We start from the raw sequence: 22,303 nt of genomic DNA, 5'->3' as shown, positions 1-22,303 counted from the left end.
GGCTGCAGGTCTCCTGACCCATTGCTCCAGATTTTGTGTTCTGTTTTCATTATCATCGCTTGTTCCCAGACCATTAGGTCAACAGGTAAAAGACACTGAGAAACTTTTGCTCAGTTGAAAGACACTGAGAGGTTTATCCTCAGTTGAGACACATTGGGACGATTTTGTTGTGTATGTACAGCATTTATACTTACAAGTACTTGCTTTGTTGTGAATTAAAAGACATTTCACCCTAAAAATGGGCAAAATGAGGCTCTTTTGACATCACTTCATGGGAAATAGATGGGGAAACAGTGGAAACAGTGTCAGACTTTATTTTTTGGGGCTCCAAAATCACTGCAGATGGTGACTGCAGCCATGAAATTAAAAGACGCTTACTCCTTGGAAGAAGAGTTATGACCAATCTAGATAGCATGTTGAAAAGCAGAGACATTACTTTGCCAACAAAGGTCCGTTTAGTCAAAGCTATGGTTTTTCCAGTGGTCATGTATGGATGTGAGAGTTGGACTGTGAAGAAAGCTGAGTGCCGAAAAATTGATGCTTTTGAACTGTGGTGTTGGAGAAGACTCTTGAGAGTCCCTTGGACTGCAAGGAGATCCAATCAGTCCATTCTAAAGGAGATCAGCCCTGGGTGTCCTTTGGAAGGAATGATGCTAAAGCTGAAACTCCAGTACATTGGCCACCCCATGCGAAGAGTTGACTCATTGGAAAAGACTCTGATGCTGGGAGGGATTGGGGGCAGGAGGAGAAGGGGAGGACAGAGGATGAGATGGCTAGATGGCATTACTGACTCGATGGATATGAGTCTGAGTGAACTCTGGCAGTTGGTGATGGACAGGCAAGCCTGGCGTGCTGCGATTCATGGGCTCCCAAAAAGTCGGACGTGACTGAGTGACTGAACTGAACTGAACTGACATACCAAAATTATATTTTTGCATGCACAGATAAAAAAGACCTTGCTTGTTGGAACATCTTTTCAGAATTCTGACTTTAAAGGGGAAAAAAAAAACCTTTTCTATGTGCGAACTTGCACTTTTGTCCTTGTGTCTTTGAGATGTAAATGTTCTACCTCCTCTTCTCAGATTTTTTTCTGTGTTTTGAGGGTGTGTTCTCTGCATAACAAGGTAACGTATTGGTGGGAGCCAGCACGGGAGTTCCCACCCATGACAAGGTCATGTGGGAGAGCCCTGATGGGCAAGGCGAGTCAGGGCTCAAGGGCGCAACCCCCCCCCCCCACCCATCCCCACCGGATCTGCCTGAGCATCTACCCCAAAACCAGAATCTGTCTGTTTTACTATTTTATGACTTTTACCAACTCCTCTGACATTAACAGGGGCTATCTCCGACCACCTTTCTCTGAAGAAAATCAACTTAAAACTCTAGTTAATAAGTCTCCTGGGCATAATAGGAGTGTTTCAATTCAAACCCCTCTGATGACTTTCTAGTTTGCCTGACAGGTTTGTTCTGACTCCTGCAGCTACGCATGTGATTGTTCACAGCCTCCCAACCACGAAAGGCACAGGAAGCTTAAGATATTCTAACAATGCAGAGCTTCTCAGTGTTAAAATTCTTAGAATAAGACTAGTAGAAGATTTCTTTGTTGAGCTAATGCTTGCTGCCAAGTTTCCATATCCCTTACCTACTGTGTCCCTGGGAGTGTATTGATTAATATAGTTGGTATATAGAAATGTAAGTAGTGGCTTTAATGTTTGTAACCTTGGACCCTTGAGTTAATTCTTTTCTTGTTATAGCCCACCACACTTTTGCCTTATAGGAATGCAACTTTATCTAATGCTTTTGGAGGGTGGCACCTGACTTTAGAATAATCACCTTTAGAGAAAAATAAGTTTTCTGAAGAAAGGGTCATAAAATGTTAACAGGCCTCCTGGCCAGGAGATGATGTAAATCACCTAAAGCTTTTGCATATGATAAGTTTGCAGAAAGAAAGCCTGGCTTCGATAAGGATCAAGGACTGCTGACCTTGCATGACTCCACCCCTCCCCCCATTATCCTCTATGCACAACTTAAAGTGTAAAAACTACTTTGGAAAATAAAGTGTGGGCCTTGCTCACCGAAGCTTGGTCTCCCCATGTCGTTCTTTCTCTTTCCTTTTCCTTTTCAGGCTGATTCCCTGGAGTGCAGGGGCCCTCTGTGTTCACTTTCCTGCCTGGGCTTCTGAGACCCACTCGAGAAGGTGCCTAAGGTGGGGCACCTTCAGCTATTGAGTGGGCGCCTTCAGCCTACATGAACAGAGTAAGTCCCATGCTGGGGCTTTATTGGCTTTCTGAGTAAACTAAGGAATATCAGCCTCTTTTCTCTCCTCTATTTTCTTAACTGCAAAATTCTTTCCTTATCTCTTTCTCTATTTCTCTCAATCGCCAACACCGTCCTCCCGAGGGAATCCCTGGATCCAACCGGGGCTGGACCCCGGTAACATATGATCTATATATGGCAGCCCGTCAAATAGACTAGAATTCTGAGCAACCTTTTTGTCTGGTTATGACAACTCTTGGTAAATAATCTGCTGGCAGTGCAGGAAACCTGGCTTCAATCCCTGGGTCAGAAGATCTCCTGGAGAAGAGAATGGCTATCCACTCCAGTATTCTTGTCTGGAGAATTTCATGGACAGAGGAGCCTGGCAGGATATAGTCCATGGGGTCACATCAGACATGACTGAGCAACTCTCAGTCATGCCAACTCTCAGAGCATGCCAATTTTGAGGGAATTTGTCATAAGGGTCCCTAACTATAAGGCCTTTGCCATCTTCTCCTTCAGTGCACTGCCTGTACAATGAAGGCCCTTTACTTTCTTAGACTATTTTTGGGAGTAAACATTTTAGATCTTGTGAAGACTACATCGTTGCTCTCTCTTGTGGGGACACCTTTAGTGTCTGATTGGCTTGAGTTGCTATTAAGGTACTACTCATCAATGGCCAGATAATAGAGTCAACTTTGATATGCTCTGGCTAATAACTCAAGGACTAGATGAATACCCAGAACAATTTCTAGCCAGGTTAACAGAAGTCCAGAAAAATATACAAGATTAGACCCCACTTCCACAGAGGGCACCACTGTCCTTAATACCCATTTTATCTCCCAATAGTCCCCAGACATCCTAAAGAAACTAAAAAGCAGAAGAAGCTCCTAAACCTTCCAACAAGACCTTTTAAATTTAGCTTTTCAGATTTTCAATAACCAGGAAGAACAGGCAAAGCTAGAGGAGGCCCAATGAGATCAGGCCAAATACCACCTTTTAGCCTCTGCCCTCCATGGCTCCAAACCTCCATCAATCAACAAAGACAAGAAGCCACCTGCCTTGCTTCAAATGTGGCAAAGAAGGCCACTGAGCCATTCTTGTGTAGACCTGAGGCTCTCTCCAGGTCAGTGTACCAGCTGTGGCATAAAGGGACATTGGAAGGTCAAGTTCCCAAATTCCCCTCTAGGGATCAGACATCCCCTCCTGGTCCAGAGCATGAATCCTCTGACCCAGCTCTGCCTAGCTTCCTCAGGCTTTCCGCTGAAGACTGAAGGTGCCCAGGGCTCCAGGCCCCAACTCTCATCACGTCTACTGAACCCAGAGTAACTCTCACAGTGGCAGGTAAGCCAATCTCTTTTCTCATCAACACGTGGGCCACTTACTCTGCTATGCCTGCCTACCCTGGAAAAACCAAGGCTTCTCAGGTCTCTGTTATGCGGGTTGACTGTTTAATGTTTATGCCATGAAAACTGAGCCTTTACCTTGCACACTTCAAGATACCCCATTTTCCCATTCTTTTCTCATACTCCTAAAATGCCCCACTCCTATTCTTGGGAGAGAACTTTTTTCAAAATTCAAAGCCTCTATTACTATCCCAAGTCCACCTCTGGTCTAGTCTGGTTACTGCTCCTCAATCCCACTTCCTCTTCCCCTTCCCCATTGCCCTCCTTATCCATAAACCCCATAGTTTGGGATACAGACAACCCATCTGTCAACTCTCACCATGCTCCAATTCATATTTGTCTCAAAGGCCCCTCTATATTCCCCAATCAACAACCATACTCCATCTCTCAGAAATATCAATAAGGGCTAAAGCCTATCGTTGCTAAACTCCTACATCAGGGTCTCTTGTGCCCAACCCACTCTCCCTATAATACCCCTATCTTACCCATCAAAAAGCCAAATAGCTCCTATCACCTGATCCAGGACCTGAGACTTATCATTGCAACTGTTATTCCCATACACTCAGTATCCAAATCCCTAGACTCTTCTCTCTCATTCCCTCTTCCACTACCCACTTCACTGTTCTAGACTGCAAGGATGCCTTCTTTACCATCCTTTTACACCCAGACTCTCAAGACCTCTTTCCCTTTACCTGGACTGATTCATACAATCATCACTCCCAATAGCTGACGTGGACAGTCCTCCCACAAGGCTTTCGTGAAAGCCCTCATTTCTTTGGCCAAGCTCTAGCATCAGACCTAACCTCTCTTGACCTTATTCCAAGTACTGTCCCCCAATATGTGGGTGATATCCTCCTTTGTAGTCCTTCACTTACACACTCTCAACAATATACTATATAACTCAATTTTGTAGTCAATTGAGGGTATAGAGTATCTCCCACCAAGGTTCAGCTCTCTCTTCCTAGAGTCACCTATCTCAGAGTCTTTTGACACCAACCAAAAGATATATCACTTCTGGTAGAAAGGCCCTTATATCCACCCTACCACTCCCTACATCCAAAACAGAGATCCTGTCCTTGGGATTAGCTGGATATCTAATTTTGCCCCCTTGGCACAATCCCTATATCAACCACCAGAGAAGATCTTTCAAAATCCCTAGGGCTAAAATCAAATACCCATTCAGCCTTTAACACCCTTAAGCAAGCCATTATCTCAGCCCCAGCTCTAACACTTTCTGACCTTTCTCACCCCTTTATACTCTACACTACTGAGAGACACAAAATTGCCCTAGGAGTTTTGGGACAAAATCAGGGCCCCTCCTTTGACCCTATTACTTATCTATCAAAGCAATTAGATACTGAGGATGGCCAGTCAGTCTGCATGCTCTGGTAGCAGCTGCACTGCTTGTTCAGGAAAGTAAAAAACATACTTTTGAAGGGCCCACTGTCATTCATTCACCACATGACTTTAAGGACTTACTTTCTCACAAATCCATGACCCTTCTATCTCTTCTACACATCCAACTAATTCATGTCGCCCTTCCTGAATCTCCCATGTTCTTCTTTGAATGCTGTCCTACTCTCAACTCTGCCACACTTATTCCTAATTTTTCTGAGTCCCCCATCCATACTTATAAAGAGGCATTAGAAGACCTGACCATTTCTTGCACATTTCCTCAGCCCCTTTAAATAACCCTGACTTTACTTGGTATATTGATGGCAGTTTTGTTACGACATCAGAAGGAAAAAAAAGATAGCTGCACATGCAGTTGTCTGAAGTTATTGATTCCCAACCCATCCCCTCAGGAACCTCTTCCCAATAGGCAGAACTTATTGCACTAACTAGAGCACTTACCCTCATAGCTAACAGAACAAACATGTACACTGATTCTAAATATACTTTCCACATCATACACTCACATGCTGCCATCTTGAAAGAATGAAGGCTCTTATTTATGAAAGGCTCTCCCATAACTAATGCCCCATTTGTACTCCAGCCTTTAAATGCAGGTAACATGCCAACTGAAGTAGGCATCATACATTGTCCAGGTCACCAGGTGGCCTCAGACCCCATTTCATGGGGCAACAATGCCACAGACAGAGAAGCAAAATAAGCCTCACTCCCATCACCTGCTCAACAACTCATAGTAATCCCCAACATAAAGCCTCTTTACTTCTCTGAAGTAAAAAACATGATTATTATAAGAGGGAGCACAACCACAAAGAGAGATGTTACAAAAACAGAGCTGTTATCTTCTCCCCAAATCTCAGGCCACACAGATTCTTATGGACATTTATCAGGCCCTGCACATTCATCAGGCCCTAAACTGCTTTATCATCTCTTAAGACCTCTTATCACTTATCCTAACCTTCTTTCAGTCCTACAACAAATCACTCAGTCTTGCATTATCTGCTCCTCAGTCTCACTGCAGGGAGACTTAAAGCTTATTTTCTCATTCCCAACACATCAGGCTCAACTATCCCAGGGGATGACTGGTAAACTGACTTTGCTCACATGCCTCCAACATGAAAAATAAAACTCATGCTTACTCTAGTAGACACTTTTTCAGGGTGGATTGAGGCTTTGCCTATGAGATCAGAAACTGCCTCAGAGGTAACACAGTTTCTCATATGAGAAATCATCCCTTGGCCTCCCACTCCCCCTCCAATCTGAAAATGGCCAGCTTTTATTTCCCAAATCACTCAACAAGTAGCCCAATCCCTTGGCATAACCTGGAAACTATATATTCCTTACAGACCCCAATCCTCAGGAAAAGTAGAAAAGGCAAAGTCTATTCTCAAAACACACCTAACCAAACTCTCTGTAGAACTACAAAGGGCATGGACTGAATTCCTTCCCATGGCTTTGGGTTGCATTAGGGCTACTCCATGGGCTCTGTCTTTCCTCAGTCCTTTTGAGCTCATGTATGGATGCCCTTTTCTCTTAGGTCAATTCCCTACTGCAAGCCCCTTGCTAGAAGAGTATCTTCCCACCCTTAATCTTATTAGACCCCTTGTGAGAGAGCATGCACATCACTCTCTCCCAAGGCCTCATCAAACAAATCCAGCTGACTTAACACTCATACTGGGAGTCCTACTTAAGACCTTATACTATAAAGCTCTCCAGCCTCGATCGACTGGTCCATTTGAGGTTGCTTTAACCATACCACAGCTGCTAAACTGGCATGTCTTTACTCATCGTTTTGTGAAAATGAAAGTAAAAGTCGCTCAGTCATGTCTGATCTTTGCGACCATATGAAATACTCCATGGAATTCTCCAGGCCAGAAAACTGGAGTGGGAAGCCGTTCTCTTCTTCAGGGGATCTTCCCAACCCAGGGATCGATTCCAGGTCTCCTGCATTGCAGGCAGATTCTTTACCAGCTGAGCCACCATCTCTAGATTAGAATGGGCCCCAGGAGTCTCTCCATCTCCACTAAGAAACATTCCTAGCTCAAAACTCTTTGCTACACCAGCACTGTTCTGAGACCCACCAGGCTTTGACTGGATGGAATTCCTGAAGAAACAGAATAGCCGAAACCAAATACCAATCAATAAAATAAAAACAGATGTACTGGTTACTAATTGGACTGGGATTTCCCCTACCTACCCTATTCGCAATAGGACTTTATGTCTCCCCCTGAGTGGACTATTATTCAAAAGCTTTCCCTCTGCTTTACCTACTTCTCCATAGTTCTTGTTTTTTTTTTTTTTTGGAGCATGGTCCTCCTCTTACTGTGATCAGCCAAGACGAATTCATTATCCACTTTTCTTCACATAGTAACACAAACACTTACCTTTCCTGGAGACACCATTGTTACTGATTGCCCTTTACTCCTTGACTTTATAAACAATCTTTGGCTCCAGGGAGATTTCATAGAGTTCACACTCAAATTTCTTTCTACACCTGGATTCTTATTTTTATAATTTTCTCCCCTTAGACATGAGACATCACATCATGATTTTACTATTACTCCCTCTTCTTTTACAGTCCAAACCTCACAATAATACCTTGCCTATAACTCACCCTTCCCCAAACCTTGCCTACCTATTCAGAACTCTAAATCTGATCCATCGTTTACTCAATACCTAAAACCCAACCCTGGCCAGTGATTGTTGGAGTTGCTTATCCATCTCCTCTCCTGGAGGATAGGTGCGTCTCATTTCCACAGGCAAATGGACTCACATAACAACTCTCTTTATCACACATACAGAGGAGAATCTTTTCATCATACATGTTATTTATATTCAATTGATCAAATTCACAATCCTGACAAGATATTGACCTCCCTCCTTACAGATCTCCCTTTTATTCATAAAGGACCAGCTATAGGAAGACATTACTTTGCCAACAAAGCTCCATCTAGTCAAGGCTATGGGTTTTCCAGTGGTCATGTATGGATGTGAGAGTTGGACTGTGAAGAAAGCTGAGTGCCAAAGATTTGATGCTTTTGAACTGTGGTGTTGGAGAAGACTCTTGAGAGTCTCTTGGGCTGCAAGGAGATCCAACCAGTCCATTCTAAAGGAGATCAGCCCTGGGTGTTCTTTGGAAGGAATGATGCTAAAGCTGAAACTTCAGTACTTTGGCCACCTCATGCGAAGAGTTGACTCATTGGAAAAGACTCTGATGCTGGGAGGGATTGGGGGCAGGAGGAGAAGGGGACGACAGAGGATGAGATGGCTGGGTGGCATCACTGACTCGATGGACCTGAGTCTGAGTGAACTCTGGGAGCTGGTGATGGACAGGGAGGCCTGACATGCTGCGATTCATGGGGTCGCAAAGAGTTGGACACGACTGAGCTACTGAACTGAACTGATAGGAAGACACGCTCCCCGCCCCCCCCCCCCACCCCCAACCTCTGACGTTCATCTACAACAACAGACTCCTTTCTGTTTTTCTAGACAAAACTCTGTAAAAAATTCTTACCCCCAGCTAGGAACTATGCCATCGCACGTCTGTAATTACACTTCACAACTCTCCTTTCCTTCAGGCCTCTCCGTCTACAAAATATCAGGAACTTCAGGACATTCTTTTGCTTTCTCAGGGAGACTCCCTTCTACATATGGCATAAATACTCTTTTTGTAGGGACTACACTGGTGAGTTCACTGTTAGTCTCAGAAACTACTAACAAGTTCCCAGAAAGACTCCTATTTGCTATTAATTTCAGCTGTTGTCTTCTTACACTTGGAATATTTTTCTTATTTGGAACCACCACCTATTTATGTTTTCCCACTAATTGGACAAGAACATTCACCCTGGTATATCTAGCTCTGGATCTTTCTATTGCTCCTAAATATTAGACCCTCCCTATCCCACTAATTCATAACTGACCCAAATGGGCAATTCAATTCATTCCCCTGTTAATCAGTTTAGGAATAGAAACTGGGATTGGAACAGGGACTGCAGGACTCACAACCTCTTTAAATTACTACCAAAGCCTTTCTAAAGACCTCACTGAGAGCCTAGACTAACTAGCTACTAGTCTTATCATTATCCACACCCAGCAAGCTTACCTGACTGCTATGATCCTCCAAAATAGAAGGAGATTAGATCTTCTAACTGCAGAAAGAATGGGCCTATGTCTATTTTTGGAGGAAGCTTGCTACTTCTCCACCAACAAATCAGGAAGCAGCAAGAAATCTGACAAACAGGGCCTTGAAATATGTTGACACCTCAGCAATTCATGGGAAAACTGGCTAAACAGTTGGAATTGGATGCCCTGGGTTCTACCTTTTCTAGGCCCTCTCCTTCTACTTACCCTTATTCTAAGTTTTTGCCCATGTTTAATGAGTCTTTTTTTCAAAATTTCTTCAGGACCACTTACAAGCCTTCACCAACCAAACTATCCATAAGCTATTTCTAACTCATTCAGATTATCAAAAACTTTGGCCCCACACAAATCCCCTTGACCCATATTCCAACCTTTTCTCATCTTTCCCCTACAACACCCCTGTCCCACAGGAAGCAGTTAGAGAAGATTGACCTTTGGCTCTTATCCTAAATCAAAAAGGCTGGAGTGAGAGGGCCTCCATGGGGCCTCCTGGTAGAAATGGCTCATTATACTGACCTTGCAAACAAAGAATAAAGTCACAGTGACCCTTGAGACTGGCCAAGTTGCCCAAAGGATATTGTGTTTTCCCACTGGTGCTGACCTTCTCAAGGCTATGAGATCACCAGATTCCAGACCTCTGGCTACATGACTGCAGGACTCAGCTACAGGCTAATAATTAACCATCCCTTCAGAGAATTTTTCATTGTCATGTTACAAGAAAGACCCCATCTAAAAGGGAGGATGCTGGTTCTCCTTAAGGGCCAGTGACCCTCTTGCTTCCCTCTAATAAATTTCCCTTTTCTTTGCCTGATTGCTAGGTTCACTCTCTTTCCTCCCAACTCACCTTACATCAGTATAATCTTACCCGAGAAAAAGAAAAAAGGAAGAGAAAAGCAATTGAAAAGAAGCCAGTGTTTTAGGGGAAGATAGCTGTCAGTAAAAGGAAAGGATGAAAAAAGATAAAATTTAGATAATATAAAATGATGAAAGTTTTTTTTTAAGGTGCAGGTAATAGATTAAACAAGAACTAAGAACAGGCAAAAAAAAATTGACTTGCCTTTTTCCAGTGCAATATTATCTGAGGAAGGAAAAAAAGAGAAAAACAATTGAAAAGAAGCCAATGTTTTAGGGGAAGGTTGGTATGGATAAAAGGTAAGAATGAGAAAAGATGGAATTTAGGTAACATAAAATGACAGTTTTTTTTTAAGGTGCAAGTAACAGATGAAACAAGAGCTAAGAACAGGTGAAAAAAAATTGACTTGCCTTTTTCCTGTGCAGTATTATCTGAGGGAAAAAAAAGAAGAGAAAAACAATGGAAAAGAAGTCAATGTTTTAGGGGAATATTGGTGTGGATAAAAGGTAAGAATGGGAAAAGATGGAATTTAGGTAAGATAAAATGACAGCTTTTTTTCAAGGTGCAAGTGAGAGATGAAACAACTAAGAATAGGCAAAAAATAAAATAAAATAAAATCCCCAATTTTTGACTTGCCTTTTTCTTGTTTAATCTTATCTGAAAAAAAAAGAAGGAAAAAAGCATCTCATCAAAATGTGGGCCCAATGTAAAAAAAGGAGAGCAGAAATTTGAAATCCTTCTGTAGTTGACTCCATAAGTCAAATTGACCAAAGCATAAAGGTATGTTCCACAGGACATCTTGCATTCAGAGTTATTGTTTTATTATATCCCACCATCTCGATCTCCAGTTCCTGGACCAAAGTAGCAAAGACAGATAATGACTCAAGGAGAGGAGGTAGAATAGGGCTACAAAGGCAAACAATATCAATTGTTCATCTTTCAGTGGACCTTCTCCTTTTTTTAGGGTGGAGGGAAACAAGCACACATACATGAGTCACATATTTAGCAAGTCATAAAGAGGTCTACAGTAGCAGTACCCATCAGTCTAAAATGGTATCTGTAACTGTAGTTTTATGAAGGCTGCTCAGTATAAAGAAGAGGTGTGTTGCTAAGTTCATTAAACTTGTAAACAAAAAATGACTGAAAACCATCATTCACAAAACAAGGTTGTTAAATTTTGGATGTTTATAGTATTGTATTATTAAAAAATCTTTTAGAAGTATCATAGGACTCTAGTTTCTCATGTCATTCACTTAACAATTCAATATCGAGAAATATGTTATACATTTCCTTAAAAGTCTTTCTACCAAAATAAGTATAGATTGCTAAATTAATAATTATTTCAGAATAAAAATGAAGGAAAAGATGGAACAATTAGTACAGTATGAAAGAAAATAAAGCCAAGGAATGCCATGTAAATGTTTGTTATTTAGGGTACTTGGGTGCTACAATCAAGGGCAATGGAAGAGGGAGTCTAAACCTCACACTGGAACCATGAAGGATATCTGAGTTTACATAGTCCTTAAAAGGACTATAGACCAAGAAGCTTCACTCAGAAAGAATGGAATTTTAGCTCATCTCCTAAGGTTTGGAGAGATATCAATTGCGTGTAATGGCCTTTGAACTTTGAATATATGGCAGATGTACTAACAATGGCTAGTTTTCAGAAAATAAGTACAGAGTGTTATCATGTACCCATCAGTCTCTTCTTTTTCGTTTTATAAAATGCACACTGAAATTCTGGCAAGACTCTACAGAGTAGAAGACAGTGCTTACAGGGAAGGAACATCTGTTCTGAAAAAATAAAGGGATGGAAAAGAACGAGGGTAGAGGGTAGGAAAACAGAAATGGAGACAACTTAATATAGATGATGCTTATGAAGCAAAATAACAGACATTGAAGGGTAGGGTATGCCAAAAGATGGTGTACAGATTAAAGGAATATGAAAGACTGTGAGGAAGCAGTCATTTAGAAGCATATTGGAGTATAAATGTTGTCAGAAAATTTGCCAAAATGCAAACCCTGATCAGAAAAATAAAGTGAAAAGGTCCATAAAAGTGTTAGAGAACAGAAAAAGAAGGAAAATATAAATTTAATGACAATTCATATGCAGTGTTACATGTACCAGGATGCAGGCCAACCCACAAAATTCACACACTCATGCAAGTACACACACACACATGTACACATATACACAGAGCACCTGAAAGTTACCTTTTTCAGGAGAATATTGGTTATGAATATAAAAGAAGAAACAACAAATTTACTTAGGAAAAATATCTGGAACAGTTGTAATAAAAAATGTTTCTGACATGGTTTTATGTAATTTTTGCAAAGAATTTCTTTAAAAAATGAAAAGGATAAAAATGAGTGAACTTTCTGAATTGAAAAAAAAATTATTTCTTCCTATTATTATCATACAAAAATTATGTTGATCCCATTCAAATTGTTTAACTTTCTAATTATTTGGAGGTTAACCTTCATAAATTCCTTGACTGCTACTAAATTAGAGTCACTGCTTATTATTTTGGTAGCACTAGCTGTACAGTAGCCACACTCGCTGAATTAAAGGAGTCTGAACCACTGCTAACAGAAAAAAAACCAAGTTAGGTTCCTGGGTGCTCATTTTCACAAAATTTTCTACAACTGAGTAAACTATAACTTTTAAAACATAGATTAATATTTAAATTGATGGCTAAAAGAAGTTCATTTTAATTAAATCACATGAAAAAAGGAAATGATGCTCTAGACATAGCATATGGGGATTGAAATAAAATGGCTGGGCATATGTGGGACAAACTTTCACATTAGTTCCTGAGGATGCCAATACTTTATAAATGTATGATTAATAAAATTTACACAGCAGGAAGGGTCTGTTAATGCCAGTTTAAGCAAAGTGACAAAGAAGTGATAACTGGGGAAATTGAATGAGAAATAAAAATGGTGAATTTCACTTGAAAAGACAAAATAATGAGACAAAACTCTAAAAGTATGTATAAAGACTTAAAGACAAAGGTACCAGAAAAGAAAGAATCCATGACTAGGTAAGCAAGGAAGATGCCTTTATGTTGGGGACTTGACCTTTTTCTCCTCACATGAAAAAGGAAAAGAACTCAAAATGCATTTAAAATGATAATCCAATGTGAAGAAGAAACAAAGAAAAATTGGAAAAACTTCCATACTTTACTCTGTGGTTCAAACATAACCTAATTTTTTGTAAGATTTGAAGAGCTTTCTAGAAATCTGGGAAAAGATTGTTTTACTTTCATTCACCCTTTGAGGTTAAAGGAATCAAGATAAGAAATGACACTGGGGAAGGAGATAGAATAGAACTTCCTCTTGGATAAACAATGTCTGTCATTAGTGCTGTATTAAACCTTCTACATTTTTCAGAATAAATTGCAGACTCACAGTTTGCACAAAAGAACAGCTTAAAAAGAGGTGAGGAAGCAAAGACAAAAGGCATTCATTTTTCAAAAACAATGTATAACAATAGTCATATGAATCTTGCTACATGCATTAAAGAAATATATTCCTAAATTCCATTCCCTTTGAAGACAAAATTATAATAGAAAATTTCATTAGAAGAGAAGGATGTTAAGTTTAAAATAACTCTATTCAGATCAGATCAGATCAGTCGCTCAGTAGTGTCCTACTCTTTGCGACCCCATGAATTGCAGCACGCCAGGCCTCCCTGTCCATTACCAACTCCCGGAGTTCACTCAGACTCACGTCCATCGAGTCAGCGATGCCATCCAGCCATCTCATCCTCTGTCGTCCCCTTCTCCTCTTGCCCCCAATCCCTCCCAGCATCAGAGTCTTTTCCAATGAGTCAACTCTTCGCATGAGGTGGCCAAAGTATTGGAGTTTCAGCTTTAGCATCATTCCTTCCAAAGAAATCCCAGGGCTGATCTCCTTCAGAATGGACTGGTTGGATCTCCTTGCAGTCCAAGGGACTCTCAAGAGTCTTCTCCAACACCACAGTTTAAAAGCATCAATTCTTCGGTGCTCAGCCTTCTTCACGGTCCAACTCTCACATCCATACATGACCACAGGATAAACCAGAGCCTTGACTAGATGAACCTTTGTTGGCAAAGTAATGTCTCTGCTTTTTAATATGCTATCTAGTTTGGTCATAACTTTCCTTCCACGGAATAAGCGTCTTTTAATTTCCTGGCTGCAATCACCATCTGCAGTGATTTTGGAGCCCAAAAAGATAAAGTCTGACACTGTTTCCACTGTTTCCCCATCTATTTCCCATGAAGTGGTGGGACCGGATGCCATGATCTTCGTTTTCTGAATGTTGAGCTTTAAGCCAACTTTTTCACTCTCCACTTTCACTTTCAACAAGAGGCTTTTTAGTTCCTCTTCATTTTCTGCCATAAGGGTGGTGTCATCTGCATATCTGAGGTTATTGATATTTCTCCTGGCAATCTTGATTCCAGTTTGTGTTTCTTCCAGTCCAGTATAGTGTGATATAAACAAAAGAAAACAACAATAAAAACTGCAACAAAGAAATTGGCTACATCTGATGGGAGGAGAACAGAAATACGGAATGCTTTTGTAGCTTACTCCAAGTTTCAAAGTGACCAATATTTTTTAAATTGGAAGCAAATATTTCCAAAGGACATCTTGTCAAACAGGGCAAAGGTGTATTACACACACACACACACACACACACGCACACACACCACCTGATGCAAAAGTTATAGAGATGGAAAATGACACTATGAGGTAAAAGATTTCTTCTGGGATAAACAACATCAGTCACATATGTTTCACTGGACTTTCCCCTTTTTCTCAGAATACAATCCAAACATGCACATGTACACGAGTGCTTAAAGTGCTTAAGAAATCATGAGCAAGCCTACAACAAAAGCATCCATCTGGCTAAAACTCTATCAATAGCAGTAGACCTATGAAGTCCTTCATGCATTAAAGAGATGTATTCCTTAGTTCCATCTAATCTGTAAGCAAAAATATAATTGAAAATTATCACTGTAAAAAGAAGGTTGTTAAGCTTTTAATGGTTATATTAGTGCTTCATTAAAAAAATGTATATATGTGTATATATATATATATATATATTTTTTTTTTTTAGGAGTATCCTAGAACTCTAGCCTCTTGTGTCATTCACACAAAATTTCAAGATGCAGAAATATGTTATAAAAAATCTTGCTCAATATATAAAGTCCTTCCACAAACACTTAAAAGTTATTGCAGTGTGACAAATTAATAATTATGTCAAAAAATACAAGAAAAAGACAGTAAAATTCCTATCGTATGAGAGAAAATTAAGCCAGAAGTGGTATGTAAAATATCTGTGCCTGAGAGAAGACTCTAGTGAATGGTCTAGGGTATTGACCCTAAAGCCCACATTAGATCTACAAGGTATACCTGAATTTGTACTGTCTTTGAAAGAATATCTCAGCAAATCTAGAGTCTAGTCTTAAAGTTTGGAGAGGTATCAGTGGCATATTAAAGACTCCTTGAATTTTGAATACATGACAGAAACCCTAAGTTATTGAAAGTGTACCAGAAAATAAGTACAGAATGTAAGCCACATGCTCATCAGTCTCATCCCCTTCATCTCACAAAATTCATAGTGAAACTGACAAGGATCTGGATGAGAGAAGAAGACAGGGTATATAGGGAGGGAATATAGGAAATGAAACAAGAAGCACTGAGAAAGAATCAGGTTAGGGTAATAGATGGAAAGAATTTAATATGACAGAAGTCCATAAACAAAAACATCAAGGAGAGAAGAGTAGAGAATAAGATAAAGTGTGAATGAAAATTGGGTTTATAGATAAACAGAAAAGGAATGTTAAAAGAACCAAGAAAGTAGTTGTTTAAAGCTTATTGGAATAAAAATGTTTTCAGGGAAATTTATCTAATTTTTTCCCAAAGATTAAATGAAAATTTAAAAGAAAACATGCAGGTAAGTATAATGGGATTAAAGCACCAGGGAAATTCAAATTTAGTGAAAAATTCACATAAAATGTTAAATGTAGTAAGATTTAAACAAGTGCAAACACATACACAAATGTGGTGATATACACAATGTGCCACAGTTTCTGACAGCTTCCTTTGGTTTTGATCAAAAATTAAAGGAAGAAAAAGATCAGTCTTGCTAACTTGAGTAAAAATTTCAGGCATATTAGTGGTGATGTTTACCATGCAAAAATGTTCTTGAATTATTTGGACACTACATGGGCTGTTATTGTTTGGTAGATTACCTTTAATAAATCCTTTGGCTGCTACTAAATATACATTATTAAGTCTCACAATTATTGTAGCTATGTTGCATAAAGTATCCACAAACAGTGAATTAGAGGCTACTGGACTGCTTCAAGAGAAAAATGCAGGGCTTGGTTCTTAGGAACCTCTGTTTACACTTTGTTAAACAATGATGACATGATTTTCTTTCTGGAGAACTGCTGTATTAGCCCATGGCAAAATGAAGCTCATCTTATCGTGACTGCCTTTTCAGAAAAAAAGGTAAACATGTGCCCATGAAAGCAGAATTGGTTAAGAAGAGATGAGGAACTAAGGAGAAAAAGAATCACTCATTTGTTCAAAATAGTATATGTAGCAGTGCCTGCATGCATTAAAGAGGTAATCTGATTTTTCTCTGCAGATAAAAATATAGTGAAAAATGTCATTAAAAATAGGATATTTCATTAGAACTGATTCAAATGTATTCTTTTTAATGGCTGAGTAATACTCCATTGTGTATATGTACCACTGTTTTCTTATCCATTCATCTGCTCATGGGCATCTAGGTTGCTTCCATGTCCTGGCTATTATAAACAGTGCTGTGATGAACATTGGGGTACATGTGTCTCTTTCCCTTCTGGTTTCCTCAGTGTGTATGCCCAGCAGTGGGATTGCTGGGTCATAAGGCAGCTCTATTTCCAGTTTTTTAAGGAATCTCCACACTGTTCTCCATAGTGGTTGTACTAGTTTGCATTCCCACCAGCAGTGTAAGAGAGTTCCCTTTTCTCCACACCCTCTCCAGCATTTATTGCTTGTAGACTTATGGATCGCAGCCATTCTGACTGGCGTGAAGTGGTACCTCATAGTGGTTTTGATCTGCATTTCTCTGATAATGAGTGATGTTGAGCATCTTTTCATGTGTTTGTTAGCCATCTGTATTTCTTATTTGGAGAAATGTCTATTTAGTTCTTTGGCCCATTTTTTGATTGGGTCATGTATTTTTCTGGAGTTGAGCTGTAGGAGTTGCTTGTATATTTTTGAGATTAGTTGTTTGTCAGTTGCTTCATTTGCTATTATTTTCTCCCATTCTGAAGGCTGTCTTTTCACCTTGCTAATAGTTTCCTTTGATGTGCAGAAGCTTTTAGGTTTAATTAGGTCCCATTTGTTTATTTTTGCTTTTATTTCCAATATTCTGGGAGGTGGGTCATAGAGGATCCTGCTGTGATGTATGTCAGAGAGTGTTTTGCCTATGTTCTCCTCTAGGAGTTGGTATACCTGTGGTGGATTCATTTCGATATTTGGCAAAACTAATACAATATTGTAAGTTTAAAAATAAAATTAAATTAAAAAAATAGGATATTTAAATTTTAATGGATAATTTTGCATCTTATGGAAAATATTTTTGAAAGCATTGAAGACTATAGTTTGTGGCTTCATTCACATAAAATATTCAAGTTTAGAGATAAAAAGTTCCTAACAATACAAATCTTTCCACGAATATTTGAAGTACTTGCAGTTGACCAAATTGACAGTTGTGTTAATAAAAGTAAGGAACAACGAATTAAAATTATTCTCTTCATATATAAAACAAATTGGAGGGGAAAATGGTGAAAAGTATTTTAATACTTGGAGTAGCAGATTTAGGGCAGTGTAAGAATGACCCTCAAGTTTACATGTGACCAATGAATGATTTCAGATATTATTCAGGTTTTGAAGACCAGAAAGAGAGTACTATGGGAGAAGTCAACGAGCAAAATATTGCCTTAGGATGGCAGAGATCTGGATAGTGCAAGGCAAGGATGGTACATTGACTGAAAACTGGTATATGATTAGGACATCAGGAAAGTAAGGATTTTAAAGTCTTTTGGGAATAAAGGGATGCCAAAGATACTTTACAATTTTTAAAAATTTCATCTGTAAAATTCAAAGATGTGTCAATATAAATGTCAGTGGAAAGAAATACACAAAAAATTCATATTTGTTAAAAACTGTATGTAAATTTAAATAATTAGGATACAGATAAACACACAAACCCCACTCATTTACACCAACACACACACAGGCACACATACAGTGTTTGAAATTTCCGATTAGAGAAATGAATAGTATTCAATAAATGAATAAGGAAAAAAGGAATACATTTTTGAATTGAGAAGACAAAACATTTTTTTTTTTTGTTAAATATCTGATGAAATTATTATGATTCCTTTCAGCAATATGTTTGGCCTGGAGAATTCCCTGGACAGAGGAGCCTGGAAGGCTACAGTTCATGGGGTTGCAAAGAGTTGGACATACTGAAAGATTAACACACTCAGCAATATGTACTCTTTTGTTACCAACTTTTTTATCTTTAATAAGTGATTACATGTTGTTAAATATATCAATAAATACACAACTGTCCTAGAGTAGTAGTTTTGCCATATAAAATCACCAAACACTGAATTATTGGATCCCAAACAACTGTTCTTATAGGTTATCACTTTCAGGTTCATGGTGCCTCTTTCCACATTTTAGTCAACTGATTAATACGTAACTGTATTTTATGAGAGTTTGATTTTAACTCATTCCTCAATGAAACTTACCTTCACAAAGTAAAATAAAGGGAATGGAGATGAAATATTAAGTGGCAGTGAGGGAGCTTTTAAATTAAATGAATGAAAATATCTTGGACAAAAATTTCAAATCAGAAACTTAAAAATGGCAAAATTTTATAGGTAAGTTAGTACATATATACACTTTCCCAAAAGGAAAATATCTACATGAATTACACAGATGGGACAAATCAAAGCAAAAGTGATAGAGCATTGAATAACAAACGAAGGGGGCAGACTTCAGTTGAAATAATCATAAAATGAGAAAGAATGATGTAAAGCTATACATACATTGCAGCTGAGGAAGATGATTGCTGAGAGTTGAAGACTAAAGTCAAGGAAACAAAAGAAACATGACAAACTGCAAACTGTGAAACATTAGTGGGACTTACATTTATCCTGTTCACCCTTATCTGAAAAAATAAAAGGAAGAAAGAGCCATGTAAACCAAACTAAGGCACAATGTAAAAGGAGACAATAATTTGATTCCTTTCCATCAGTTACTCATTCAATAAAAATGACCTCCCTTGTCTAAGAGTTGGAACCTAATGTTCCAAAGGCCATATCACTCATGTGAGATAATGCTGCTTTTTATTCCCTCATCCTTTGTGGCAAAGGAATAACTATAGGAAGGGAAATCAGGTAAAGTGAATTCAGTTTATCCCAGTTTATCCTCTGGGATAAGCTGAATAAATACCATATATGAACGCACATACCACTAGACCATTCAGGTATGACCTAAATAAAATCCCTTATGATTATACAGTGGAAGTGAGAAATAGATTTAAGGAACTAGATCTGATAGACAGAGTGCCTGATGAACAATGGACGGAAGTTCATGACATTGTACAGGAGACAGGGATCAAGACCATCCCCATGGAAAAGAAATGCAAAAAAACAAAATGGCTGTCTGGGGAGGCCTTACAAAAAGCTGTGAAAAGAGGAGAAGCGAAAAGCAAAGGAGAAAAGGAAAGATGCAAGCATCGGAATGCAGAGTTCCAAAGAATAGCAAAAAGAGATAAGAAAGCCTTCTTCAGTGAGGTTTGGCAAAACTAATACAATATTGTAAAGTTTAAAAATAAAATAAAATTAAAAAAAAAAAAAGAAAGAGAAAGAACAAAAGGGAATTGCATTCAACTTTTTAAACGAAGAGAGGTTTTTAGAAATATTTGTTCAGATAGTTGCATTTTCAAAATTTTTGTGTTCCTTTTGACTTTATATGGGCTTAAAATTTTTTTTTAATTTTATTTTTAAACTTTACAATATTGTATTTGTTTTGCCAAATATCGAAATGAATCTGCCACAGGTATACATGTGTTCCCCATCCTGAACCCTCCTCCCTCCTCCCTCCCCATATCATCCCTCTGGGTCGTCCCAGTGCACCAGCCCCAAGCATCCAGTATCGTGCATCGAACCTGGACTGGCGACTCATTCCATATATGATATTATACGTATTTCAATGTCATTCTCCCAAATCATCCCACCCTCTCCCTCTCCCACAGAGTCCAAAAGACTGTTCTATACATCAGTGTCTCTTTTGCTGTCTTGTACACAGGGTTATTGTTACCATCTTTCTAAATTCCATATATATGCGTTAGTATACTGTATTGGTGTTTTTCTTTCTGGCTTACTTCACTCTGTGTAATAGGCTCCAGTTTCATCCACCTCATTAGAACTGATTCAAATGTATTCTTTTTAATGGCTGAGTAATCCTCCATTGTGTATATGTACCACTGCTTTCTTATCCATTCATCTGCTCATGGGCATCTAGGTTGCTTCCATGTCCTGGCTATTATAAACAGTGCTGGTATGAACATTGGGGGTACACGTGTCTCTTTCAATTCTGGTTTCCTTAGGGTGTATGCCCAGCAGTGGGATTGCTGGATCATAAGGCAGCTCTATTTCCAGTTTTTTAAGGAATCTCCACATTGTTCTCCATAGTGGCTGTACTAGTTTGCATTCCCACCAACAGTGTAAGAGGGTTCCCTTTTCTCCACACCCTCTTCAGCATTTATTGCTTGTAGACTTTTGGATTGCAGCCATTCTGACTGGTGTGAAATGGTGCCTCATTGTGGTTTTGATTTGCATTTCTCTGATAATGAGTGATGTTGAGCATCTTTTCATGTGTTTGTTAGCCATCTGTAGGTCTTCTTTGGAGAAATGTCTATTTAGTTCTTTGGCCCATTTTTTGATTGGGTCATTTATTTTTCTGGAATTGAGCTGTAAAAGTTGCTTATATATTTTTGAGATTAGTTGTTTGTCAGTTGCTTCATTTGCTATTATTTTCTCCCATTCTGAAGGCTGTCTTTTCACCTTGCTTATAGTTTCCTTTGTTGTGCAGAAGCTTTTAATTTTAATTAGGTTCCATTTGTCTATTTCTGCTTTTATTTCCAATATTCTGGGAGGTGGGTCATAGAGGATCCTGCTGTGATGTATGTCAGAGAGTGTTTTGCCTATGTTCTCCTCTAAGAGTTTTATAGTTTCTGGTCTTATGTTTAGATATTTAATCCATTTTGAGTTTATTTTTGTGTATGGTGTTAGAAAGTGCTCTAGTTTCATTCTTTTACAAGTGGTTGACCAGTTTTCCCAGCACCACTTGTTAAAGAGATTGTCTTTTCTCCATTGTATATTCTTGCCTCCTTTGTCAAAAATAAGGTGTCCATATGTGCGTGGATTTATCTCTGGGCTTTCTATTTTGTTCCATTGATCTATATTTCTGTCTTTGTGCCAGTACCATACTGTCTTGAGGACTGTGGCTTTCTAGTAGAGCCTGAAGTCAGGTAGGTTGATTCCTCCAGTTCCATTCTTCTTTCTCAAGATAGCTTTGGCTATTCGAGGTTTTTTGTATTTCCATACAAATTGTGAAATTATTTGTTCTAGCTCTGTGAAGAATACCGTTGGTAGCTTGATAGGGATGGAAGAATCAATATAGTGAAAATGAGTATACTACCCAGAGCAATTTACAGATTCAGTGCAATCCCTATATGGGCTTTTATTATTCAGTATGCTTGCTGTAATAAGTTTCTTAACATCTACTAAATATAATGTAAATATATTGTAATATATTTACATAATATATTTGTATAATATCTACATAAATATAAAGTAGTCCAAATCTTAGTTTTGTTGTATCTCAATTGAATGTTAGTCATAAACACTGAATCAAGAATCTTTAGCCACTGCTTCTAGTAGAAAACATTGAATTATTTTCCTAGTTTCTTTTGTTCACATTATCTTCATTGGCCAAATAATATATCACCTTGTTTTATGTGTGTTTCTATCAATGAATGCCTAAATGAACTTGAAGACAATGGTACAAGAAAAGATCTATCTTTAACTAGGTTCACAGGGAAATACAAGGGGAATTGGGATTTTTTTTCTTCTCAGTTTTTGAGAAGTGAGAATTAATTCAAACTGAAGGTGTAATACCA

At 38.8% G+C, this 22,303-nt stretch overlaps 1 protein-coding gene across 2 annotated transcripts in view; it reads right to left on the bottom strand.

Moving 5' to 3' along the window:
• LOC112443756 (butyrophilin subfamily 1 member A1-like) overlaps window positions 1-22,303 on the bottom strand; it is a 75,217-nt gene that overhangs the window by 5,446 nt on the left and 47,468 nt on the right. For both annotated transcript variants that reach the window (XM_059880616.1, XM_059880617.1), the window contains exons 5-8: window positions 19,265-19,285; window positions 10,699-10,719; window positions 10,473-10,493; window positions 10,267-10,287 (exon numbers count right to left, since the gene is read on the bottom strand). In XM_059880616.1, the coding sequence (XP_059736599.1) occupies window positions 10,267-10,287; window positions 10,473-10,493; window positions 10,699-10,719; window positions 19,265-19,285 (84 nt within the window). The remainder of the gene's footprint in view (window positions 1-10,266; window positions 10,288-10,472; window positions 10,494-10,698; window positions 10,720-19,264; window positions 19,286-22,303) is intronic.

Source organism: Bos taurus, chromosome 23 (assembly GCF_002263795.3).
Source record: "Bos taurus isolate L1 Dominette 01449 registration number 42190680 breed Hereford chromosome 23, ARS-UCD2.0, whole genome shotgun sequence".
Lineage (NCBI taxonomy): Eukaryota > Metazoa > Chordata > Mammalia > Artiodactyla > Bovidae > Bos > Bos taurus.
The sequence above is the reverse complement of the archived record's forward strand: the minus strand, read 5'-3'. Positions and strand labels throughout refer to the sequence as shown.